A 22,956-nucleotide genomic window follows, 5' to 3' on the forward strand; every position below is an offset into this window, starting at 1 on the left:
TGCTTGCCATGTAATATGGGCTGATTGGTTCTTTAATAAATGTTTTGGCTAGTATCATTCAGATCAGACAATTGTGAAGCATTTCCATAGAGCACTGAAGGCCATCACAGAATTTCCAAACTGCTTCATTTTGAAAGAATAAATAAACACTTCATCAAAAGTTTGCATTCTAATGAAGTCATAATGCAATAAAGTAGGAGTTGAGCCTCAGAACTAAGCACATAATGGATGTGCCAACCCACCATACTACTGTGGATGCTTCCCATTGAATTTGTTGAGCACAGTGAAATCCATAAAAGGGTAGGGGGAGTCTTTAGAGTACGGACAGATTCCTATGGGTGGATGTTCACTATTCTTTGTTTCTCTCGTGTGGGATCATTGGATTTAAGTTGTGTGGTTGAATACCAATAGAGGGCAAATTACCAATCCTCTCAGCCTTAAGCTCTGAATTCTCTGCCCTATCCAATGCGAGGAATGTCATGGAGGCTCAGAACCAAGCATGTCACTGGCGTTTAGGACAACTACTGACAAGTGGCTAATATCTATAAGAACTTAGAATGATCCATCAGTGATGGTGGTGATGAGGACAATAGTGTGGGCGAGACATGAGCCCCGCAATACTGCTATAAAGAAGGACCTATGTGAAAATATCTCAAAGAGGTCGATGGGAGCTCACGTTCCGTCATTCAGCATTAATAAGGGAGGCGGTGAGTGTTGGGAGGGGAAAAGCCCTGGATGTCAGCCTGGGAGTCACCTTTTACTACTGCATTTACCGCCCCTAACAAGATCTTGGGCAAGTCTCACCTAACTCATTTGAGTCTCCCGCCATCCAAGAGTCAACTGGACATTTGAAGGAAGACACTTGTGCAAAGGAAAACTTGTAAATACGAGAGCTATCCACCATTATTCAGATAAGTCATCTTGAGAGATCACAGAGGAAAGCACCGTCTACTCAGAGGCAGATGGCGGAACAGTAGGAAGCCGGGCTAGGGCGGTCACTAGCTGTGCACCTGACAGCAGCAGCATCCATCACCTGCTAAATGAAAACGTGAAAGCAAACCCTCACGGGAGTTGAGAGGACTGAAAAAAATCAATCAAGTGGCCTCAGAAATATTAAGATGGTTGCAAATGATAAGATTAGCTCCGTTAACTGAACCTATGTCCTATAGATTTTAGAGGGTTTTTTTGTTTGTTTGTTTGGTTGGTTGGTTGGTTTGCATTTTGAGACAAGAGTCTCACAGGCTGGCCTTGAACTCACTGTATGAGCAAGGCTTCTTTGAAGCCCTGATTCTCCAGCTCTGGATTACAGGTGTGCACCACCATGCCAGATTTAGCCTCTCTTTCTGTAACCTTTCTTGGGGGTGAGGGGGGTAGGTTCTTTTGTTTGTGATACAGTGTTGCTCTACAGTCTGGGGGAGTCTTATACGGGCTTACTCTTTTAGGCTCTTCAGTGCTGGTATTATAGGCATGAGCTGCCGTTACTTGCTATCTTCAGCTGAAATCATATATGTTACACACACACACACACACACACACACACACACACACACACACACACACGCACACACCGACCCAACCCATGCACTCTAGTTTTATGATACATTTCAGTGAAATACTCTGATGTAATTTGTAGCTGAAAATGTTAACTGCAGAGGAAGCCTGAAGTTCCTGTATTTCCTCTCTAGGGAAAGCCACTCAGTAATTCCAGAGGACATTTCCAGCAGGGTTCTACTGACTCCTGACCGTACTGGAGCCGATCCTAGGTCACACCCATGCCATTTGTGTGCTGGGCTTCTGCTGGCCTAAGAGCTGGGCACACTAAGAATTACTATCCACTAGTGGCTTCAACCCTGTATACATATTAAACTCATTCGAAGAGTGTTTTAAAAAATCATGATGCTCAGTTCTAGGGGTGGGGCCCAGCATCCTTTGTGTTTCTCAGGACATTCCAGGTGATCCTAAGTTGCAACCAGGGATTAGAACAATCTGCTTTTAATGATGAGGGAACTGAAGGGGATCTGTATTTCGAATCCACTGCAGTTTTAGTTTATGATGAAAGGTCTCCCAGGGAGGCGAGGGCCACAAGGCGGTAACTCATTCTTGCCTCGGCTCTCTGCTGTCACTGAACTACCTAGTGAGCTATTAGTCAATTTTCAAGATAATGGCTTTGTTCTATTTGAGAAAAAATTTTTTCTCAATGACTCTAATGACAGCCAAAGGTCACTGGGTGTAGAGGCTCTTCAGCAATCCTGAATTAATCTTCATGGTGGGGGTGGGACACAAGCGCCGTCGGCGGGCAAATTATTGCCTTTTATGCTAATTCCTGATGATTTAAAAAAATCCACTTTAAAGTTTAAAATAAACCAGTGCAAAACCCTTAGCGCTGTGGTGCTATAATGCTCAGTATCTACATAAATAAAACACAAAACCTGCCATCTTTCCAGATCCACTTCTGTTAAAAGTAGGAGACACTCGGAATCAAAGCAGAATCACCGGGCCTCGTGTCCATCTAAACTGGCTATTCCTATGAAGATGCGGTTGTAGAGGGTGTGCACCCAGCCCATGGGTCTGAGCACACAGATCCAGGGGGAAATGTTACAAAGCATTTCCACAGCCACCTTCTCTATTCAACATATGCTATTCCATGTAGCCGTCGTCATTTTCTAAAATTATACCCCTTGACTGAGCATTTCTTATTTATTGGCTTTGAAATTTATGGCCTATTTACTTTTGACAATCCTATTTCTAAAAGGCCCACATGATTTGAAGTCGACTACTATATTTCATGTCCTAGCCAGCCAATTCAACAAGAACCAAAGCAAGAGGGCTTTTAATTCTGAGATTTGTGGTTTTGTCGTTCCTTAAAAATAAAAGAAAAAAAATCTCACAGAAGCATTAAAGATGAAAGGAACAGTCTCCGCCCCACCTTGCGATGTATTATAAGGAGAAGATACTAGGTTAAAAGATAAAAAGAGCTACCACTCCGAGTGTTCTTGGTCCCCGAGGATGCTGCAACCCCTGCAGGTTCCATCGAATGCACCTTCTTCGGAACCGTATTTGTTAGATATCAAAGGACACCGCATCTGACCAACACCCCAACTTCACCTCACACAATTCATTCCTGCAAATTCTCCCTCCCTCCTCCTCATGCCAGGTGAGGGAGAAAATCTTAATGTAACAAAGGAGACATGGATGTGTGAAATAGGAGGCTGAATAAAAATGGCTGAAAAGCAAGCCAGGCTTGCGGGCGGCCACACCCAGCGCTAATATGGACCGTTTCTAAACAACTCGGTTAGACCGGAGGGCAGCCGCCACGGCTTTGTTATTTCCCTCCATTTATTTCCCTGAAACCCATCGTTAATAAATAAACGGCATAGGTTATTCCAATGACAGTCACAAACACCAAAATATTTCAAAGTGAACCACCTTAATAAGTGGCTACGCCATCATATGTTCAGGATTTGGAAAGCTGGTCTGCCTTTCCAGTCTCCTTTGTGTGATCACAAATAACAAGCTTGAAAATGGGTGTGTCCCTCCCTCCTAAGGATGCCCTCTCAGTTAATGGCTCTGATCTCAACCTTTGGGCAGAAATAAATGCACTGGGATGCAGGAACAATAAGGAAGCACTTTAACTCCGCGGCTGAGAGATTAAACAAGTCCTGAATGATCAGGCCAAAAAAGCTCCCGGAGGAGGCAAAGGATGCATTATTTACAATACCACAATACACAAGAAAACAAAGGGGTGAACTGGGAGGGGACAAAGGCGGCGGGGGACGGGGAGGTGGGGGGAGGAGGCCAAATATCATCCATGTCGGTTTTGCAAGAACAGGTTTACTCCCCCCGAAGAAAGCTCCTGGGTGTAAAGCATGCATAGGTCCCACAGGTGAAATGATGCACAATGGCCGAGTCCGGATCGCGGTTCCGCGTGCGCCGCAGGCATGCACTACCGAAATAAAGAGAATACCCTGACTTTTCCAGTTGCTCCACACACAGTCCATCTTGGTGGAATCGGCAGTGGCCTGCATGGTGCGGGCTTGGCGGGCTCGCCGTGGCTCTCCTCCAGGCGCTGAGCTTGCACTCGGTGTCGCTGCCCGGCTGCGGCGGTGGGCTCCGGTGGCCGCGCGGCTGCAGACTGAAGCGGCCCCGGGCGCGCGCGCAAGGGGCGGGCGGGTGCGCGCGAGCGCCGCAGAGCGCGGTAGCGAATCAGCGCGATCCCGGAGCAGCCCGGGCGCGCGCGCGCGAGCGAGCGCGGATGCGGTGACTCAACGGGCCCGCGGCTGGGGTTGGGCAGCCTTAGGGGAGCTGCCCCCACCCCCCCCCACCCCCGATGGTGGAGCGGTGGTGAGGCGCGCACACAGGCTAGATATGGGGTGGGGTGGGGTGAGTGCGGAAGAAGGGGAGATGGGAGGGAGGAAAGGAACGCCCGCGTGGGGATGGCAGCTAAGGAGACCAGGGCTATTCCTGACCAGCGTGGTGCATATTCTAGAAATTTCTTAGAAACAAGAAACCTGTTGGCCAAGGCATGTGGCAGTGCAGACGCCAAGCTTGCTGCATAATGTCCACCAGTCCTCACTGTTTGCTCGCCTCTCCTGTCCCCATTTCTAAAAATGTTGGACACAGATTGCTGCCCGGGATCTTCCAAAGGAGTGCCAAATTCTGCTCCTGGTCTGGAATATTCCACAGTTACCTAAAACTTCGTGAATAAAATTGTGGCTACCATTTTGCGATTATCCGAGCAACCATCACTGGGTAGAATCTTACTGTAATCCCAAAGGACTGTAATTCTCCAGGGTTTATTGAGTGAATAAACATCAGAATGTGGGACTTGGAAGCTCTTAAGTGTGGACACATCACATGGGGGTCATTGGTCATTGACAGGGGTGATCAGTTTGGGGGAGCAGTCAAACAGAACTCAGAGAAGCAAAAGGCATTCTGCCAACAACGTCACCTCTGGGATTGGGCACAGTAGGCTGAGGGGACTGGAGGTGTGTATCTTTGGACAGAGATTTCAGGAGTCCCAGTCCAAATGTAAGTGTAGAGGGAACGGAACGATGGGTGGTGGCGGACTTCAGCCGCAAATGCTCTATCGGAATACACACAGATTCTGGCAGACTGGACAGGTCATAGACGTGTTTTGATGAGGAGCATGTAAGGTAGCAAAGAGATAGGAATGGGAGGTGGGCGTTGTTTGGAACAAGACAGACTTGAAGGGAGGAGATGCTTGGGGGGCGAGGTCACAGAAGGATAGCAAAGGAAGAGCTCTTAACACCGAAGCCACGTTTCCTGTTTTGTTTTCCTGTGACACATTCTTTGCCCTTGTTGAGTACTTTTCTCTCCCTCCTGGAGGAGTGGAGCCTTCCTGATTCTCTCCCAGTTCTCCAAGGTGGCCTGGTCAGCCTCAGATTTGCATTTGCACAGCCTGTACTGGCAAAGTCCTCCGCCAGGTGGCGCTCCCAGACATAATTTCTTCTTCATTTTTTAAGAGGATCTGGTCTTTAAAATAGAATCTTTGGGCTCATGCATAGTCTTTTCAGAATACAGGTTCCAAAGCGACCAGGTGGGCCCCTCTGCCTATGACTGTCGTGTCTGAAGTCATGCCTGAGGAATCGAAATATGTCTGCAGGGTATGATTTGGCATTTCTGGGCAGCTGACCTCTCCTACACAGTATGGGGTCTCTTCAAAGCTGATAGGGAGCACAGTATGACAAAGCAGTTTTCAAACTCACCTCTAGAGGTGCAGTGTTCTGTATTTATCTCCTACTTTCATCCCATTTCTTTATTTCACAGTTAGTCACTGTTGGGAATTCAGTTGGCAGGTTCCTGAGAAATCTGGTAAATGCCCATGAGTTCACCAGCACCCAAATCTCCCTGTCTGATACAGACTCAGAAAGGAGAGGGCTGGACAGGAGTTGCCCTGAGTCTGTTGCTGCCCCAGGCACCTCTCAGTCTTTGGAGTCTCGGCCACTAGGAGGCACTGCCCGTCCAACAATAGCCTCGGGATTCTAGATGACAATGCCAGCAGGTACCTTCTATTTAGTAGAGGAACAACAGAGAAATAGCCAAGTTCCAAGTGTTCTCCCATCTCCCCCAGCAACTCTGTATACTGCTAATCAGAATGAATAGCCTATATGGCTAATCTCAGCAAGAAAGCTGAGTTCAGCACACTCCCAGCAAAGAACAGTGGTCAGAAGCAAATTCTTTCTCAACCAGAGGAGAAATCGTGCCAAAGTCCTCGGGCTGCACATTTTTATTGACCACAAACCTGGCTCAGAAACGTCAGTTTGGCTGCATTTTTCTGAATCATGCTAAGTCTGAAGAAAGCAGATTGATGGAACATGAAAAGCCAGTAGGGTCCTTGGATATAGTTCAAGGTTGGGGAAATAGACTGGCGAAGATGAGCTGGGACTACATTGCTCCTCATGACACGAGAATTGAGAGGCTTCAGATTAACGCACAGGAAATAAGGGAAACAGAAAGAGACGCATGGAACAGTATAGTAGGAAGATCACCAGCCTGGGAGTCTCAGACCCATGCATCCAGGAGCCTGGCCGTCAGCACTGGGCAGCTCTGGACTCCTGCGTTATACAAAATGTTCTAGCTTTGCATGTTTGCCTCTGTGAAACAAGACTTTACTTCCCACAGACCTGGCAGACGGATACTTTATTTGCTTGCATCCACGCAGAATTGATTGACAGCTCTTGCCAAGTTCAAGTTCGCAATGATAAAACGGGTACAAAAGATATGTAAATTTCCTTAAGGGGTGAAAGGAAACGGAAAGCAAAAGAAAGCTTGCTAAGAGCCGGCAGGAACTGCCACAGCCTTCAAGCCAATGGGGAACAGAAGGGCCTTTTCCACAGCCAGCTCAGAACTCTCGGGGTAGGTGCTTGCCAGGAGAGGAAGCGATTTCTTTAGTTTTCAAGATGAAATCATGCATTGCGCAGTCTGTTTTGAAGAAGAGCAAAATAGCCAAGTTCCGTAATCTCATCCCAGATTCAGATAAATGCTGGGGGCTGGTGTGCCCACAGTGACTGGGTGGTGTCTGTCTCCCAATGCACCAGCGTTTTACTGATGGAAAACAGCACCATCTACACTGATATATTTATTCAACCAATATTTATTGAGTGCTTACTACATGGTCAACACTGTTCTGGACACAGAACAGAGCTCCTAACTTTCAGAAGTTCCTGTGCTAGTGTGTGGATGAGGACAGATAATAATGGAAATGTTAAATATACAATATACTCTTGTAGACAAACGTACCAGAAAAATAAAGCAGGCACAGAGGGAGAGAGAGTGAGAATTGTGGATGTTGGCTATTTCATAAGGCGGGTCAGCAAGGGCCTATCTCGCAAGGGAAAGTCAGAAAGACTTTATTTACCTTAAAGAATAGGTAAAAGCCCTGTTGGTGTCTCATTCCAGCACTCATGAAACTCAGGCAGGATAGTGAATGGAAGGCCAGCTGGGGCTGCAGAGCAAGAAGTTGTTTCGGGGGCGGGTAAGACAAACAAAAGAAAAGAAGGAAGAAAGGAGGGAGGGAGGAGGGAAGAGAGAGAGGAAAAGGAAGAAAAAGAGCTTAAGAGATGATGAAGATGTCAGGGGAAGGAATATTCAGAGACTTGTTGAAGTTTGGTGGAGGATATGGTAACTGTCAAGCCATATCAAGCATTCTCCTAGAACATTTTTTTTAATGCTCTGTAAAGTATTGCAATTGGAAGTAAAGACCCAGAAGTAAAAATAGACTCCATTGTGATAAAAAAAACACTAAGGATTTGGCTCTATGCTATATGGAATAAGAAAATTTAAAGAGACAGCCAGTTTGGTCCTTAATTGCTGGGACAAGGTAACACGTGAATTATAATTGTGGAGGTTGAGATACTGGATTAGCACTTATAACTCAGGAAGTGCATTTTCATGTGTTCTGGGCTACAGCATCTCTGGGAAGTAGAGACCATTACTTTGATTTCTGGATGCATTCATTCATTCATTCATTCATTTGATCTACAAATATTTATAGAGGCCATGATAAGTCTGTGTCTCTAACTACCAAGGGGGGCTATTCATGGGGAACTATAAATAGATGGAAGTAATCAGAGAGCTGCCTGACTAGGAAGAGTGGATACACAAGACAGAACAGCAGGGGGAGGGGCTTTCGGGACGGGAATCTGAGTGTGGGTGACAACTGAGCTGACTTCAAAGGAAAAGTAGCACCCCCACTTTGAACGATGGGAGTTTTCCAGGCAGACAAATAGGGAATGTGAATCTTTATTACAGGCCCAGGCAGGGGTCACTTTGTGACAAGCCTTGTCAGTAAAAGAGGGAAAGACAGACTGAAGAATTTCAAGTAGCAAACTCACCAAAGAAGGCGACTAGTGGGTCCCCATTGAGGATTGTACAGATAAAGGACATCAATTCTAGGACCTATGATGATCAATCAACTCCTCAGCAGGACAAATAATGAATACCATGCCCTATATGTAGTGAAACTGAAAAACATCAAGACAAGGAGATGGGAGGGAAAAAGGACACTGAGCAGGGGTGAATGGGGTTAGCATCTCAAGTCTGGGGTCCCTACACGAAAGGAAGTGCCAGAAGGGGTCACAAAGGTAGGCACGTGACCCGTGGTTCTCATCAAGACAAGGAGAAAAGCTCAAGATGAAGCAGAATGAGAAGGCAGATTGTCCTCTAAAACTGCTCGATCTACAGGTAGTCTCCAACAGAATGAGAAGACACTCATGTTCTGAGCTATCAAGGGGACAGAGCTGCCATTCAGAATTCTGCATCCAGCAAAGCCAATACAGAGCATGTCAAATACGTAAGAAATGAGAGTTGCTAGCACTCACAGAACCAGAATTGAGAAACCTACCAAAGTTGTTACTTCTGGGAGAAGAAAACTAGATCTAGAAGGAAGAGATGAGATGCATGAAAGAATACTGCTCGTAAAAATGATAACCGATGATGATTAGTTCGGAGGAGTTTTTAAAAGAAAGAGAACTGAAATGGAGAGCCAAGTAGAATACAAGGTAGGGAAGAGCGGTGGAGGAAAGGACCTCGTCCTTGACTTGCCAGGAGGAGGGGGAAGCTTTAACTCTAGACGCCGACAAGTCAGATTTGTGTATTATCTCTGAGCCAACCCTATAAGAAAACTACCATAAGATATAACTTCAAATGAACGAGGTAGATGAATAAGAGGATCGAGTCACTCAGACAAAGGAAGGCTAGGAAAGGGTCTTCCAGGATAGAGAGTACAAATGGAAGTATTAAAAATGAATATGCCGAGACAGGGCTAGCTAAAAAATCAGAAGCTATCACATGATTAAAACAAAATGAAGGATGCTTCATGAAGTAAAGTCTACTGCATTATTCAGATAGAAAAGTCAAAAATGGAAGCTAGTGAATTTTCACAAATTCACTTACTAATGCAGCTTGTAGATTCTTTTGAACTTTCTATGCTCATAGTCAAAACCTTTTTTTTTTTTTTTGCTAAAAGCCTCACCAGTTTTCTCCTTGTCTTAGTTTACTTACATATTTATGTGTGTGCATGTGCACATGTGGGTAGGTGTGTGTTGACCACCCCACGTGTAATTGCTCAGAAGCCATTCACCTTGTTTTCTGATACAGGATCACTCATTGGTTCAGAGCTCCGCTGACTAGCAAGCTTCGGAGATCCCACCAGTGGGCGGGGTGGGGGGTGGGGGCAATGTTCACACAACACCACACAGCTGGCTTTTTGCATGGGTTCTGGGGGTTGAACATGGACCTCATTCACTGAGCCATCTTCTCAGCCCATACCCTGTCATACCAAACTGGCTACAGCTTGCAGGAAAACAGTGACTAAACCGGTAAAGGATGACTTCATCTTTCTCCCAAATTACAGGGAGAAACATGTTCAAAATTTTTACGACTGAGTGTGATGTTGGCTTTAAATTTTCTGCTGGGATTTACAGGATTAAGGAAATGTTACTCTAGCTCTAGTTTTCTAAGCATACATTTCATTTTAGCAAACACCTTTTCTAAAGCTACAGAAATGAATATATGTATTTCTCTGGTTATTCTGTGATGCAGAAGTTACATGCAGTGGATTGTGAATATTTAGTAAAATTTTTATTCCTAGACTAAACATCATCGAGTCTTCAGTGTGGTACCTCTTAATACACTGATCAGTAAGGTTCAGTTTCCTAAACTTTCTTGTACAGTTGCATTTGTAAGAAGCATACCAGCTCATCCTCCTCATCCTCAAGTTCGTCCTTGTCCTTGTCTTCTTTTAGAAATATCTTTCTTTTTACTTTGCATTATGGCCACGCTAGCCTCAGCAGTCAAGTTGGAAATTGCTACTTTTTGGGAAGCATTTATATAAAACGAGAATCTTATTGGAATGTTCAGAAGAATTCACCACTTAGCCCAGCTGGGTCCAGTTGACTCACATAATTCCTCAATAAGGTATGAGATGATCCAGCTTTTTAGTTTCTGATTATGCTAATTTTGGTTAGTTTTATACAAGTAAATTTGTATACTAAAAAAAAAATGTTGAACTGGGACTCTTAGAGCACAGTGATAGGGGCTTACTTAATGTATGTGAACTCACAAATTCAAGTCAAAGCATTGCAGAAGAAAAATATCATTAAGTTTATTGGCATAAATTACTCATAACGCCCCCTTTTAACATTTTTGATAATCTGGAAAAGCCGGTCCTTCATTTGTGACATTGTCACATTTTCTCTGCTTGCTCCTTGATCAACGAGTTGGGAGTTTTTCAGTAGTATACATTTATTTTAAAGAATTAAATTCTTATTTGCCGTTCTTCCTTTATATATTTGCTTTATATTTCATTTTATTACTTTTATTTCAATTTGCTTCAGTTTTACCAGTCCTTTCAAATGAATGCATATCATTGTTTTCAGATTAAAAAAAAAATCTAGCCGGGCGGTGGTGGCACATACCTTTAATCCCAGCACTCGGGAGGCAGAGGCAGGCGGATCGCTGTGAGTTCGAGGCCAGCCTGGGCTACCAAGTGAGCTCCAGGAAAGGCGCAACGCAAAACTACGCAGAGAAACCCTGTCTCGAAAAACCAAAAAAAAAAAAAAAAAAAAAAAAAAAAAAAAAAAAAATCTGGCATGTTTGTTTAAATACATACAGTTTGGGCTGGAGAGATGGCCCAGCAATTAAGAACAATTGCTTCTCTTCTAGAGGAAGGAATTCTGTTCCCAGTAACCACATTGGGTGACTAAAAACAGCACTGCCTGAAACGCCAGCTCCAAGGGGATCTGAAATTTAAAACTACAAATTTGCCTCACTATCTTAGCTGCAACTGTAAATTCTAGTCAATTGTATCGATGTTACTGGTAGTTTAAAATATTTTCTAATATTAATTGTAATTTTTTTGATCTATCAATAATGTAATATTATAAACAATTGGGGATTTTTCTAACTATCTTGATAATTTTAGGCTATTTGCTTTGCAGTTAATAAACAAATTCCATACAACTATAACACACTGAAACTTTTTACAACTTCCTTTATATCCTCGAATATACTCAATTTTAACATAGATGTCAAACCAACTTGAAAAAAAAAATGTGTATTTAAGCTCTACAAATGTCAGTCAAGTCACATTGATTAATAGCAGAATTAAATGATCTATCTTACTCAAATTTTTATCAGTCAGACATTAAGTATTACTACTAATTTTGATGTTTTGACTGTAGATTTTTTTTAAATTTATAATTTTTGCTTTATGGATCTTAAAACTATGTTGTTTTATAAACTCAAGCCTATCATGTCTTACTGATTAATTTACTTTTTAAGCCTCCCTTTATCTCTAGCAAAAATCTTTGACCAAAAGTCTAGTACAGCTGGCAGCAATATACACAATGTTTTTCTTTTGGTTACAGTTTGTGTGGTCAAATTTATTCCATCCTTTGCTTTCAAACCTGCACCTCTGTATGTTATTATAAACAGCGTAGTCTTGAGCCATGTTTTTAATCTAAGCTAGTTATCTTTGTAAAGCTTTTAATTTGTGTGTTAAATCACCGATACTGCTGAGCCTATCTTCCAACTTCCATCTTATTCTTCATGCCCATTTAATTCACTTCTTCCTTTATCATCTCTAAATAGTATCAAATGTTTTTGTTCATTCCTTCCTTCCTATAATGGTTTCACAACTACACTTTTTCGAAAAGATTTATTTTATTGTTTATATGTGTGTGTGTGTGTGTGTGTGTGTGTGTGTGTGTGCGCGCGCGCGCGCGCGCGCGCGCGCGCGCAAATATGCGGTGCTTGCCGAAATAGGTGTTGGATCTTCGGGAGCTGAAGTTACAGGCAGTTGTGAGATGCTGGATGAGGGTGCTGGAAACTAATTCAGGTCTTCTGGAAGAGCAGCAAGTACTCTTAACTGCTGAACCATTTTCCATGCTCTAATTTAGCTATAACTTTTTGAACATTTTATTGATCGTAGAAACTGTGATGTTCATTCCTAGCTTATTTGGTCTGTTTTGAATATGTAACTTTGCATTTTCCTGTATAAAACTCTCACAGCAGTGAACCACATCTACTTCCTGCTTTCCTTCAATTGTTATGCATATATTATGAACAACAAATCACATAATTTTTGTTCCCTCAAAATAAAAATTCAACAGTATTTCTTCCATCTACGCTATCAGATCTCCATCAGGGAGCCTTGACTTTCAGTCCAGAGAATTTCCTTTACAATTTCTTTTAATTTAGGTCATGACAGTCATCTCAGATTTTTGTCTGATATCTGATGACTTCCACTTATGAATTGTCATTTCACTGGGCAATGAGCTTTGAATAAGCACAGTTTTCTTGCAGCAACTTCAAATTTTCAGTCTTGGATGAGGAGGACCTGTGTTTGATTCCCAGCACCCACATGATGGTTCACAACCATCCATAACTCCAGTTCCAGGGGATCTACTGCCTTTATCTGATCTCTGCCAAGCATGCACATGGTACACATGTACACATATACGCACATGGTACATACATATGTATGCAGTCAAAATACTTACACATAAAATAAAATAAATCTAATTTTAAAAGTTTAAAATTTCGTTCTGACAGCATCTGGTCTATGTACTTCCAGTTGAAAAGTCAAGTGCATTTTCTTGTTGCTTCGTGTGGACTACTTCTGACCTTTAAAAAGACTTTATTTTCAGCCTTTTTCCAGTTTGATTATGATAATTTTATGATTTCTTTTGGTTCTACAGAGCCTTAAATCAGCAAATAAATGACTTTTACCAGGTTTGAAGGAAAAGACCTTAATGTTGGAATGGTCTTTCTTGGTTGTTAACAGGATTGATAATCACCATGGAAACAATCTCTAGGCATGTCTGTGAGATTTTTCTAGATTAGGTGAATTGGCGATGGAGGGACATCCACATATAGGCAGTACAATTCCATGGGTTGGGACCCAGGACTTGAATAAGAAATAGAAATGGAGCTGAGCAGTATTGAGTCTCTCTCTACTTCCTGACTGGGCGACCATGTGACCAGATCTTGAGTTTATTTCTTCCCTGCCCTAATGAACTGTGTCCTCCAACTGTGTCTTCCAACAACTGTGTCCTCCAACAACTGTGTCCTCCAACAACTGTGTCCTCCAACAACTGTGTCCTCCAACAACTGTGTCTTCCAACCACTGTGTCCTCCAACAACTGTGTCTTCCAACAACTGTGTCCTCCAACAACTGTGTCCTCCAACAACTGTGTCCTCCAACAACTGTGTCTTCCAACAACTGTGTCCTCCAACTGTGAGCCACAGTAAACCTCTCTCCCTTAAGTTAAGTCAGTCAGCGATAGAACAAGCAGCTCCTGCTCATGTCTTCCTTCATTCCCTCTGACCCATTTTCTTTCTTCTCCTCTATAAATCCAATGACTGATTTTAGATCTCCCTAAACTGTTTCAAACACATCTTCTTTGTTTATGTTTTTATGTCTTTATTCTTTTTATTCACTACTTTGGGCAATTACTGTCTCTAGGTTCACTGATTCTGTATTCTGTTATTCAACATCTTATTGAACATTAATTAAGTTATGATTTCAGAAATTCTCTTACTCCTAGAAATTTAACCGTTGTAGATGAAATTTTTCATCTTTTAAATGTATTTTCTTTCACCTCTATAATAGTTTTTAAAAGTCTTCTATCTGTTGTCTCTAATATGTGGCTCATTCATGTGTCTTCTTATATAGTCCCCCCTTTTTGCTTGATCATTGGTCATATGTTTTGCCTCTTACATGTCTACATATACTTTATAGTATAATGAACACAGCATAAAACTATCATAAAGACAATTGATGCTATTTGCCTTCTCAAAAAGTTTATCCATCCTCTATTAGTAAATCAGATAAGTTGTTGATCAAGTTCAGAAACTGAACTGAGTCACTGTAAGTTTCAGATATTTTTGTTTTGTTTTGTTTTAAGAGAGGGTCTCAGGTATCCCAGACTGGCCTCCAAATTTCCATGTCACTAAGTAGCCAAGCGTCTTAGTTGGAGTTTATCAAAGCACCGAAGGAAAACATCTAACTGGAGGCTTGCTTACAGACTCAGATGTGAGTTCATTATCACTATGGCCAGGAGTGCAAAGGCAGACAGGCAGGCATGGTGCTGGATCAGTAGCTGAGAGATTTACATCCTGAGCCACAGGTGCAGGCAGAGAGAGAGAGAGAGAGAGAGAGAGAGAGAGAGAGAGAGAGAGAGAGAGAGAGAGAGCACTTAGTGTGGGCTTTTGAAACCTTAAAGCTCATTCCCAGTGACACATCTTCTCCAACAAGGCCACACCTACCCCACAAGGCCATACCTCCTAATCCATCCTAAATAGTTCACCAACTAGTACCCAAGCACTCAAATATATGAACCTATGGGGGCCAATCTCATTCAAACCACCATACCAAGGATGACTTAAAACTTTTGATTCTCCCGTCTCCTGGGGTTTCAGTTTTAGTTGGATGCTACCCATCTCTGGTTTCAGTTTCCTTGTGGATGAATTTATGATATGATTCTTTTAGGTCATCATTCTAGTAACATGCGAACATTTGTTTCCAATTTACAGTAAACACAAGTGCTCAATCTTGTATGCTATCCCCAGTACATATCATGTGCCATTTGGAGCTCCTCAAGATTACTATGTGTTGAATCAACAACATGCAAAAGCTTCACAAGTTTTCTCTCACACAGCATAGCCCTTTATATAGGCCACTTTATTGGCTACTTTTCTGTTGCTGAGATGAAACATGGTGACCAAGACAACTGAGAGAAGAGCTCATTTGGGTCCATGGTTCAGAAGGATAAGAGTTCATCATGGCCGGAAGTGAGTTGGTAGGTGGCAGGCATGCAGCTGGAGCAGGAGGCTGAGTGCTCACACCCTCAACTGCCAGTACAAAGCAGTGGCGCACGCCTTTAATCCCAGCACTCGGGAGGCAGAGGCAGGCAGACCTCTGTGAGTTCGAGGCCAGCCTGGTCTATAGAGCGAGATCCAGGATAGGTACCAACACTACACAGAGAAACCCTGTCTCGAAAAACAGAAACAAACAAGCAAACAAGGCAGAAAGAGCAAGCTGGAAATGGCTTGAGGATTTCCTCTCAAAGCCTGTCCCCGTGACACACTTCCTTCGTCGAAGTCACACCACTGAAACCTCCCTAACAGCACCATCCACTGGGGACCAAACGTTCAGATGTCTGAGACTATGGGGGACATTCCTCATTCAAACCACTACAAGCTGATATTTAGTTGGTGCCTGAGTCTGATACCTGTCCCTACAGAAGAAAGCCATCAGTGACACCTGTCCACTTGGAACATCTCTCTTGTCTATTGAACTTTAGTTGATCTCAGAGTCATGAACCCTCCAACTGCCTCGCGTCTTTACAGAAGCTATTGTGGTCTTCATGTGTTCATTCTTCCAGCTGTCACGGAAGGAATGCATGACACACTGCTAGTTACCCCTCCTAGAGATGAGGGCTACACTTAAAAATGCCTAGTAATGAGCATTCAAAGTAATTACTTGATTAGGGAAAATCTAATCGGAAGTCTAATTTTTTTAAAGAAAACTTTGAAACACTACGTATCTGTCACGTGGGATAAAACTAAAGCAGTATTTCATCAGAGATTCTGTCACTAAAATGTATATATCAGACAAGAAAACAAGTAGGATATTAAAAAGCTAAGTGGGAAACATTAGATGTAGAGAAAGTAAATGTACACAAAGGATGCAGAAGAAAATCAGCAGGCACTCAGTGCAATACAGAGTCACAAAACAGTGCCAGAAGTTTGGAAAGCAGGGCTTCCTGGTGCCCTGTACGAGGTTGAACAAATGGAAACCCAGCAGTCTTCTTAGGTCGATAACGAAACTCCAGCAAATATTGCTCTCTAAATTGGAGAGGCTGGTGGGCAAACCTTAAAATCTAAAAATAAGTAAAAATAAACAGTAAGAGATAAAATTTTACAAAATAATCCCCAAACCCCTAAGGCAGTTCACCAAAGACAATGTGTAGATGGTAAATAAACACATGGGAAAAAACCAAAAACAAACAAACTCCTCTGTGTCCTCATGGAAGGATATTTTAAAATAAAAAAAGCAATATTATTCCAGACCTATCAGAATGGCCAAACAAAACTCCGACATCATCAAATAAATGCTGGCAAAGTTGTGTGGCAACAGGGATTTTCATTTTCTGGTGAAAATGCAAAATAGTACATTAACTTTGGGAGACATCTTGGCAGTTTCCCATCAGAGCACCTTTCTATAGAGTCAGCAACTGTGATCTCTGACATTGACCTAAGGGACAAAAATCATGCGCACTCCAAACCCTGCACATGGATATTTAGAGTGGTTTTATTTTTAACTGCACAGACTTAGAACCAACTGAGTTATTTTTCGCTAGAAGGATGGGTAAATGAGCTGGTATGTCTAGGCAATGGAATATTATTATTCAACACTAAAAAGAAATGACCTCTTGAGTCATTAAAAGACATGGAGGTTGACTGCATATTAATAAGTGAAAGAAGTCAACCTTTTATATTGTATGATTCCCAACTACTGGGCATTCTAAACATCAAAATATAGTGAAAGAGTCAATCATCAGAGGCTGCCGGAGATCCGAGGCAGAAAGGCTGAGTAGATGTGTACTCAGTACCTTTAGGGCAATGAAATTACTGTGTGGTACTATAAGGTCATGCAATATCACTGTAACTTTGTCCCAAACCACAGAATGTACAGCACAAGAGTGATTCCCTGTGTAAACTGTGGACACTGGGTGATAATGATGAGCTAGCATGGGTTCATCAACGTAACAAACGTACCCATCCAGTAAGGGCTGTTGCCGTTGGGAAGGTTATGTATGTGCCAGGCAGGAGGCATAGAGGAACTTTCTGTATTTTATTCTTGTGTGTGTGTTGGGAGAGAACATAAAATTGCTTTAAAAAATAAAGTCTAGGGCTAGGGAGATAGCTCAGTTGTAAAAGTGTTTGCCTTGAAAACATGAGGGTCCATGTTTGAGCCCCACAAACCATGTTAAAATGGCCAGTCATGGTGAAACATGCTTGTAACTTCAGCGCTGGTGAGGAGAAGAATGGCGGATTCCTGGGGTCCACTGGTGTACTTGACGAGAGATGGCTGAGTAAAAGACTGTTCTGATTAGAAAAATAAAGGGGGGAGTGTTAACCACACCCGAGAAATGGCACCCGAGACTGTCTTCTGGCCTCCACAGGCACAGGCATACATGTTCACACAAGTGAGCACACCCACAGGGAACACACGCAAAGCCTAATAATAAAATCAGAGAATTGTAATACACCAGTTGCTGGATCCTGAGAATAAAATATGAAGATCTTCAGCATTGTGTGTAGCGATATTGTGTTCCCCAAAATATTGTGCACCCTAATAAACGTATCTGGGGTCAGAGAACAGAACAGCTACTAGATACAGAGGCCAGAAAATGGTGACATACATACCTTTAATCCTAGCATTCCAGAGGCAGAGATCCGCCTAGATCTCTGTGAGTTCAAGGCCACACTGGAAACAGCCAGGCGTGGTAATAAGAGCCTTTAATCCCAGGAAGTGACGGCAAAAAGCAGAAAGGTATATAAGGTGTGAAAACCAGAAACTAGCTGGTTAAGCTTTTAGGCTTTGAGCAGCACAGTTCAACTGAGACCCATTTGGATGAAAACTCAGAGGCTTCCAGTCTGAGGAAATAGGATCAGCTGAGGAACTGGCAAGGTGAGGTAGCTGTGGCTTGTTCTGCTTCTCTGATCTTCCAGCTTTAACCCAATACCTTGCTCCAGGTTTGTTTTTATTAATAAGAACTTTTAAGATTCATGCTACATTACTGGCCATGGAAAAAGACAGAAACATTTTTAGGATGAAAAGGATTATATATTTGCATATAATTTTTGAACTATAGGAAAAATATCATTATGTATTTGGCAATAAAATAGAAAATTTAGACATAATATATGTTTCACTAAAAATGTAACTTCCAAAACAGAATCAAGAAGAACTATAAAAATATGGCTAATGTTGTAGCTTCTAAATAAAAAGCCATTGTTACTAGTATTAATTTTTTTAATCTATGTCCTGGGCTGGGGAGATGGCTCAGCAGATAAAGTGCTTGATGCCCACGTGTGATAGAGTTCATATTTGTGATAAGGGACCTTTACTGAGACTATACTTTTACACATTGTCAGGTAAGGCAGTTCAGTGACAAATGGACAATGACACTTCCCCAAAGATGACTAAGCATCACCTGAAAGGATGTGTCATCAGCTCAGGTCAGACTATGAGCCAGCATTCTGCACTCATCCCAACCTGTACCAGCAAAGAGAAGGAACGTGCCAAGTGTTGGCAAGGATGTGGAGCAACTGGAACGCGTGCACCTGGCGGCGGGAACGGGGAGTTGCACAACCACTTGGGCAAACGGTCTGGCAGGTCCTCAGCTACAGTGTGACCCAGCATTTCCACTTGCGCACTTATATTCAATGGCACTGAAAACACGCACGCACGCACGCACGCACGAAATGCACATAATTAGTCACAGCGGCTCTGTTTACCACAGTCAACATCCACTAAACTATGGACCCATCAGTCAAGGGCTGGACGAATCAGCGTATGCAGACCATGGAACACTTCTCAGTCATAACCGCCCAAAGCAACAACATTTTGTCAGAGGTTTAGCTAACTTCACCCAGCTCCAGCCTGGGCTTAGCAAACCCTGCTGAGCAGAGCACCCCCATGAGCTGCACCTGTGGCTTGGGGGGGGGGCTTGTTTTGCAACAGAAAACAAACTTTGTTTAATGAACTGAGCTGTTTTGAAGCTTCTGCCCCTGGTGTGACGTAATTGTGGGCTCGGGCTTTACAAACCCCGCCCTGCCTGTGTTGGGGTTGAGGGTTCTTTGTGACAGCCTGCTGTGGGATGTGCTGTATGTCCTGTGGGAGCCCGTTCTCGGGTTCCTCGTGGCTTTACCCAGCAGGTCCACATAGAGGATGATTAGGACCACAGGCCTGAGTGCAGGTGTTTGAGATGGTCTGCACTCGGCTGTGCTGTGGGATGGTCTGTAGGGCAAATGTGTTGCTCTGATTGGTCAATAAATAAAACACTGACTGGGCAGTGGCTAGGCAGGAAGTATAGGCGGGACTAACAGAGAGGAGAAAAGAAAGAACAGGAAGGCAGAAGGAGTCACTGCCAGCCGCCCGCCATGACAAGCAGCATGTGAAGACGCCAGTGAGCCACAAGCTGCATGGCAAGGTATAGATGTATAGAAATGGATTAATTTAAGCTATAAGAACCGTTAGCAAGAAGCCTGCCATGGCCATACAGTTTGTAAGCAATATAAGTCTCTGTGTTTACTTGGTTGGGTCTGAGCGGCTGTGGGACTGGCAGGTGACAGAGATTTGTCCTGACTGTGGGCCAGGCAGGAAAACTCTAGCTACAATGGCCTCCTCTGATTGCAGGCTTGACTGCGTAACGGGGAAAAAAGTACTGATATGAGCAAGATGGACGAGCCTTGAGAACATAAGTGCAGGTGCCCAGTCGGCGGGAGCCATAAGCCTAAGCGACCCTTGACACACATGCCGCCATATTTGGGCTTCTCTCCTCCTTTCTTAGATCTAGGCCTTGCTTAAGTCTCCACAGCACCAGAACCTTCTCACAGATACCAGAACCTCTTCTCAGATAGCAGGTGAATGAGCTGCAGTTAAACAATTAGGCAGTTAGACAAGGGTAGATAGATAACCTTCAGAGCAACATTTCCTGCTGGCCGAACAGCCCATAATTAAGTCCCTTCCTGCTTGCAACCCCCATAATTAAGTCCCTTCCTGCTTGCAACCCCCTTTGCCTACCTATATATGCCTTGAGAGAAAAATAAAATTTTGGAGCTTGATCAGACGTCCTGTCTTGCTCTCATTCTTTGTGTCTCTTGTCCCTCTCATTCGCCGGCCCTCCCTTTAGGTCCCCGTTGAAGACCCCGCTGGCCGGGGCCCCCAGTGAAGGCCACCGGCTGTGACTCTGTTTACACAAAATCTTCAGATGAGGCAGGCAGGGTAGAAAGCAGACCAGGCCAGGAAGGGGAAATGGAATGTGATGGCTGACAGGCAGTGTTTCTTTTGAGGAAAACGAAGTGTTTTGAAATTGGAGGGCTGTGCAATTTTGTGACTAGATTAAATATAAATCATTTACATACTGTCAAACAATGTGATGAAGATGCTGCAGTGTAGCGCTTCACAGTCGATGGCTACAGGCAGGGGGTGGGGGATGGGGAAGGACTCAGTGTTCCTTAAGGGGCTGGCCACTGGGAGTTTGACCATGCTCCAATGAGTGTGTGGGCAACACAAATTGGACTTGGCTTATATATTTTTTTCTTTTTTGATGTGGGGGGAGGTCACAAGAGTGGGAGGATAGATCTGGGAAGAGTGGGAAGCAAGTGTGATCAGGGTTCATTATATGATATTCCCAAATAATCAATAAAAATACTATGTTGGAAAAAAAGAATTTACCTCCAGGTTCTTTCCTAAAGACACTAATCTATATGCTTTTGTTAGCTCAAACTTTACTCACAACGAATAAAGAATAGAAATTTGAAAAAAAAAAAAGTGGGGGTTTTGTGGTCTGTGAAATATTTCTCAAAAAACAAAAATCAGAAACATGGAGGGGAAAAATGAAGTTAGAGCCCTCTCTAGGAGGCTTCTGTCACGGGCCTTGAACAGTGCCCACTGCAAGCCTGCTTCGATTGCCAAATCGTGAGGGCGCACTTACAAGGGGCAGCCTGGCTTGCTGCTGAGCTCACCCCAGGCTAGCCTTGTTCTCCACCTCAGCTGCTAACACCAGCACAGCCTCCCCCACAGGCTGGGATGCCTCTACTGAGTCCCTGGGCAACCCCAGCTTCCAGCTCGCCCTTTCCTGGGCCTCCTTCCAGACACTCCTCTCAGAAAAGCCCCCTGCAGGACTCCCAAGCTCCTGACTGGGGCTGGCTTCTAAGGTCTGCAATGTCAATCAATCACTTGTCGTCAGCGTTTGGGTTTTTTTTTTTTTTTTTTATTTGGTTTAACTTACTGGTTATTTTGTTCCTCGCTCCTTTGCTGAACGTCACATCCCTGCCCTCTGCCCAGGGGACATTCCTGCCATTTGCCAGACACTGGTTGATTTATATGAAAGAGCACAATCTTTGGGTTTTTTTTGTTTGTGTTTGTTTTCTTTTTTTTTTTCAAGTACAAATAAAAACATTTCATGGCCTATGCTGGAAAGAGGGAAAATGGTGAGTAGTAATGAAAATTTCACAAAATAAGCGTAGTACAATAAAACAAAATGCATCCACGGAGGCTAACATCAGTCATGTTGAGGAGGACTTGACAAATAGCAATCTGATAAACCAAATTAGTATCATAGACTATTAAAACCTTATCGCATATATGGATGTTAATCATGTGTCTTATTTTCTTTATCATATATTTTGCTATTTTTACTATAAGCCTCCTCTGTGTGCTTATTAGACATTCACATCTCTTTTAATAATCTTTATTTAGCCATAGACTTTGAATTTAAAAATCTGGTTACATGTATCAACTGAACACATTAGTGGGTCGGATTCTTGATTGCCAGCACACAACAGGCGCTGATTAAAGCCAGCTCTCCTTCTCTCCCCTGCCTCTAGGAACCACTGGTCTATATTCAGGTCAACATTTTGTGGTTGTATTTGTCGGCAACCTCCGCACATGAGAGAGAAAGAGAGAGAGAGAGACAGAGAGAGAGAGAGAGAGAGAGAGAGAGAGAGAGAGAGAGAGAGAGAGAGAGAAAGAGAGAATACCATACTCATTTGCTGTGTCTGGCTTAGTTACTGTGACTGCTGCAACAAATGTGCCCATCCTGAATCATAGATGCTCAGAACTGGTGTTGTTGCAGCCTATGCTAGATCCGATTTTAGAGTTGTAGAGACTTAATCCTGTTCTCCACAATGGCTGTACTAATTATTTCCCGCCATTAGTATATAACTCCTTTTGCTCAGCTTCCTCACCAGCATTTATTTGTTCATTTATAACAGCCATCCTAACTAGCATGAGATGATTACAGACCCAGGAAGAGAATGCGCTTCCCAATGGCTGGCTAAATCCTTAAGATGGTAAACTGTTTTCTTGCAACAGAAATCATTCATATAAGCTAACCTTGTTAGATATTTCACACACTCAGACATATTTCCTCTCCCTAAATTGCCCCAAGACTAGGTATGATGCAGTCAGAGATCACCATTGTCTAAAGTCCTCTAGAATACTTGAGAATAACTAGTCCTAAGCCATTCGCACTGCCCTGCTTTCCCTCCCTGCAGAAACCCCAGGAAAGAACATGGCCAATGCTTTATCTTTGTTGGTTCTGTCTCTTGATTAAAACCTAATGCTTTCCCTATGGTCCTATGTGAGGAGGCATGTCCCTTTCCCTGGGACATACAAGTAACAGAATTCTTCTTCTA

At 43.2% G+C, this 22,956-nt stretch overlaps 1 protein-coding gene across 2 annotated transcripts in view; it reads right to left on the minus strand.

The window, feature by feature from the left end:
* Rtn1 (reticulon 1) overlaps window positions 1–22,956 on the minus strand; it is a 221,015-nt gene that overhangs the window by 23,472 nt on the left and 174,587 nt on the right. Inside the window, exon 1 of one of the 2 annotated variants that reach the window (XM_028858261.2) lies at window positions 3,965–4,155. The exons of the other annotated variant lie outside the window; for it this stretch is intronic. Within the exon in view, the coding sequence (XP_028714094.1) occupies window positions 3,965–4,025 (61 nt within the window). The 5' untranslated portion in view covers window positions 4,026–4,155. Of the gene's footprint in view, window positions 1–3,964; window positions 4,156–22,956 lie in introns of those variants that run through there. 2 annotated transcript variants of the gene reach the window in all.

The sequence above is a fragment of the Peromyscus leucopus genome, chromosome 14, assembly GCF_004664715.2.
Source record: "Peromyscus leucopus breed LL Stock chromosome 14, UCI_PerLeu_2.1, whole genome shotgun sequence".
NCBI classification, from domain to species: domain Eukaryota; kingdom Metazoa; phylum Chordata; class Mammalia; order Rodentia; family Cricetidae; genus Peromyscus; species Peromyscus leucopus.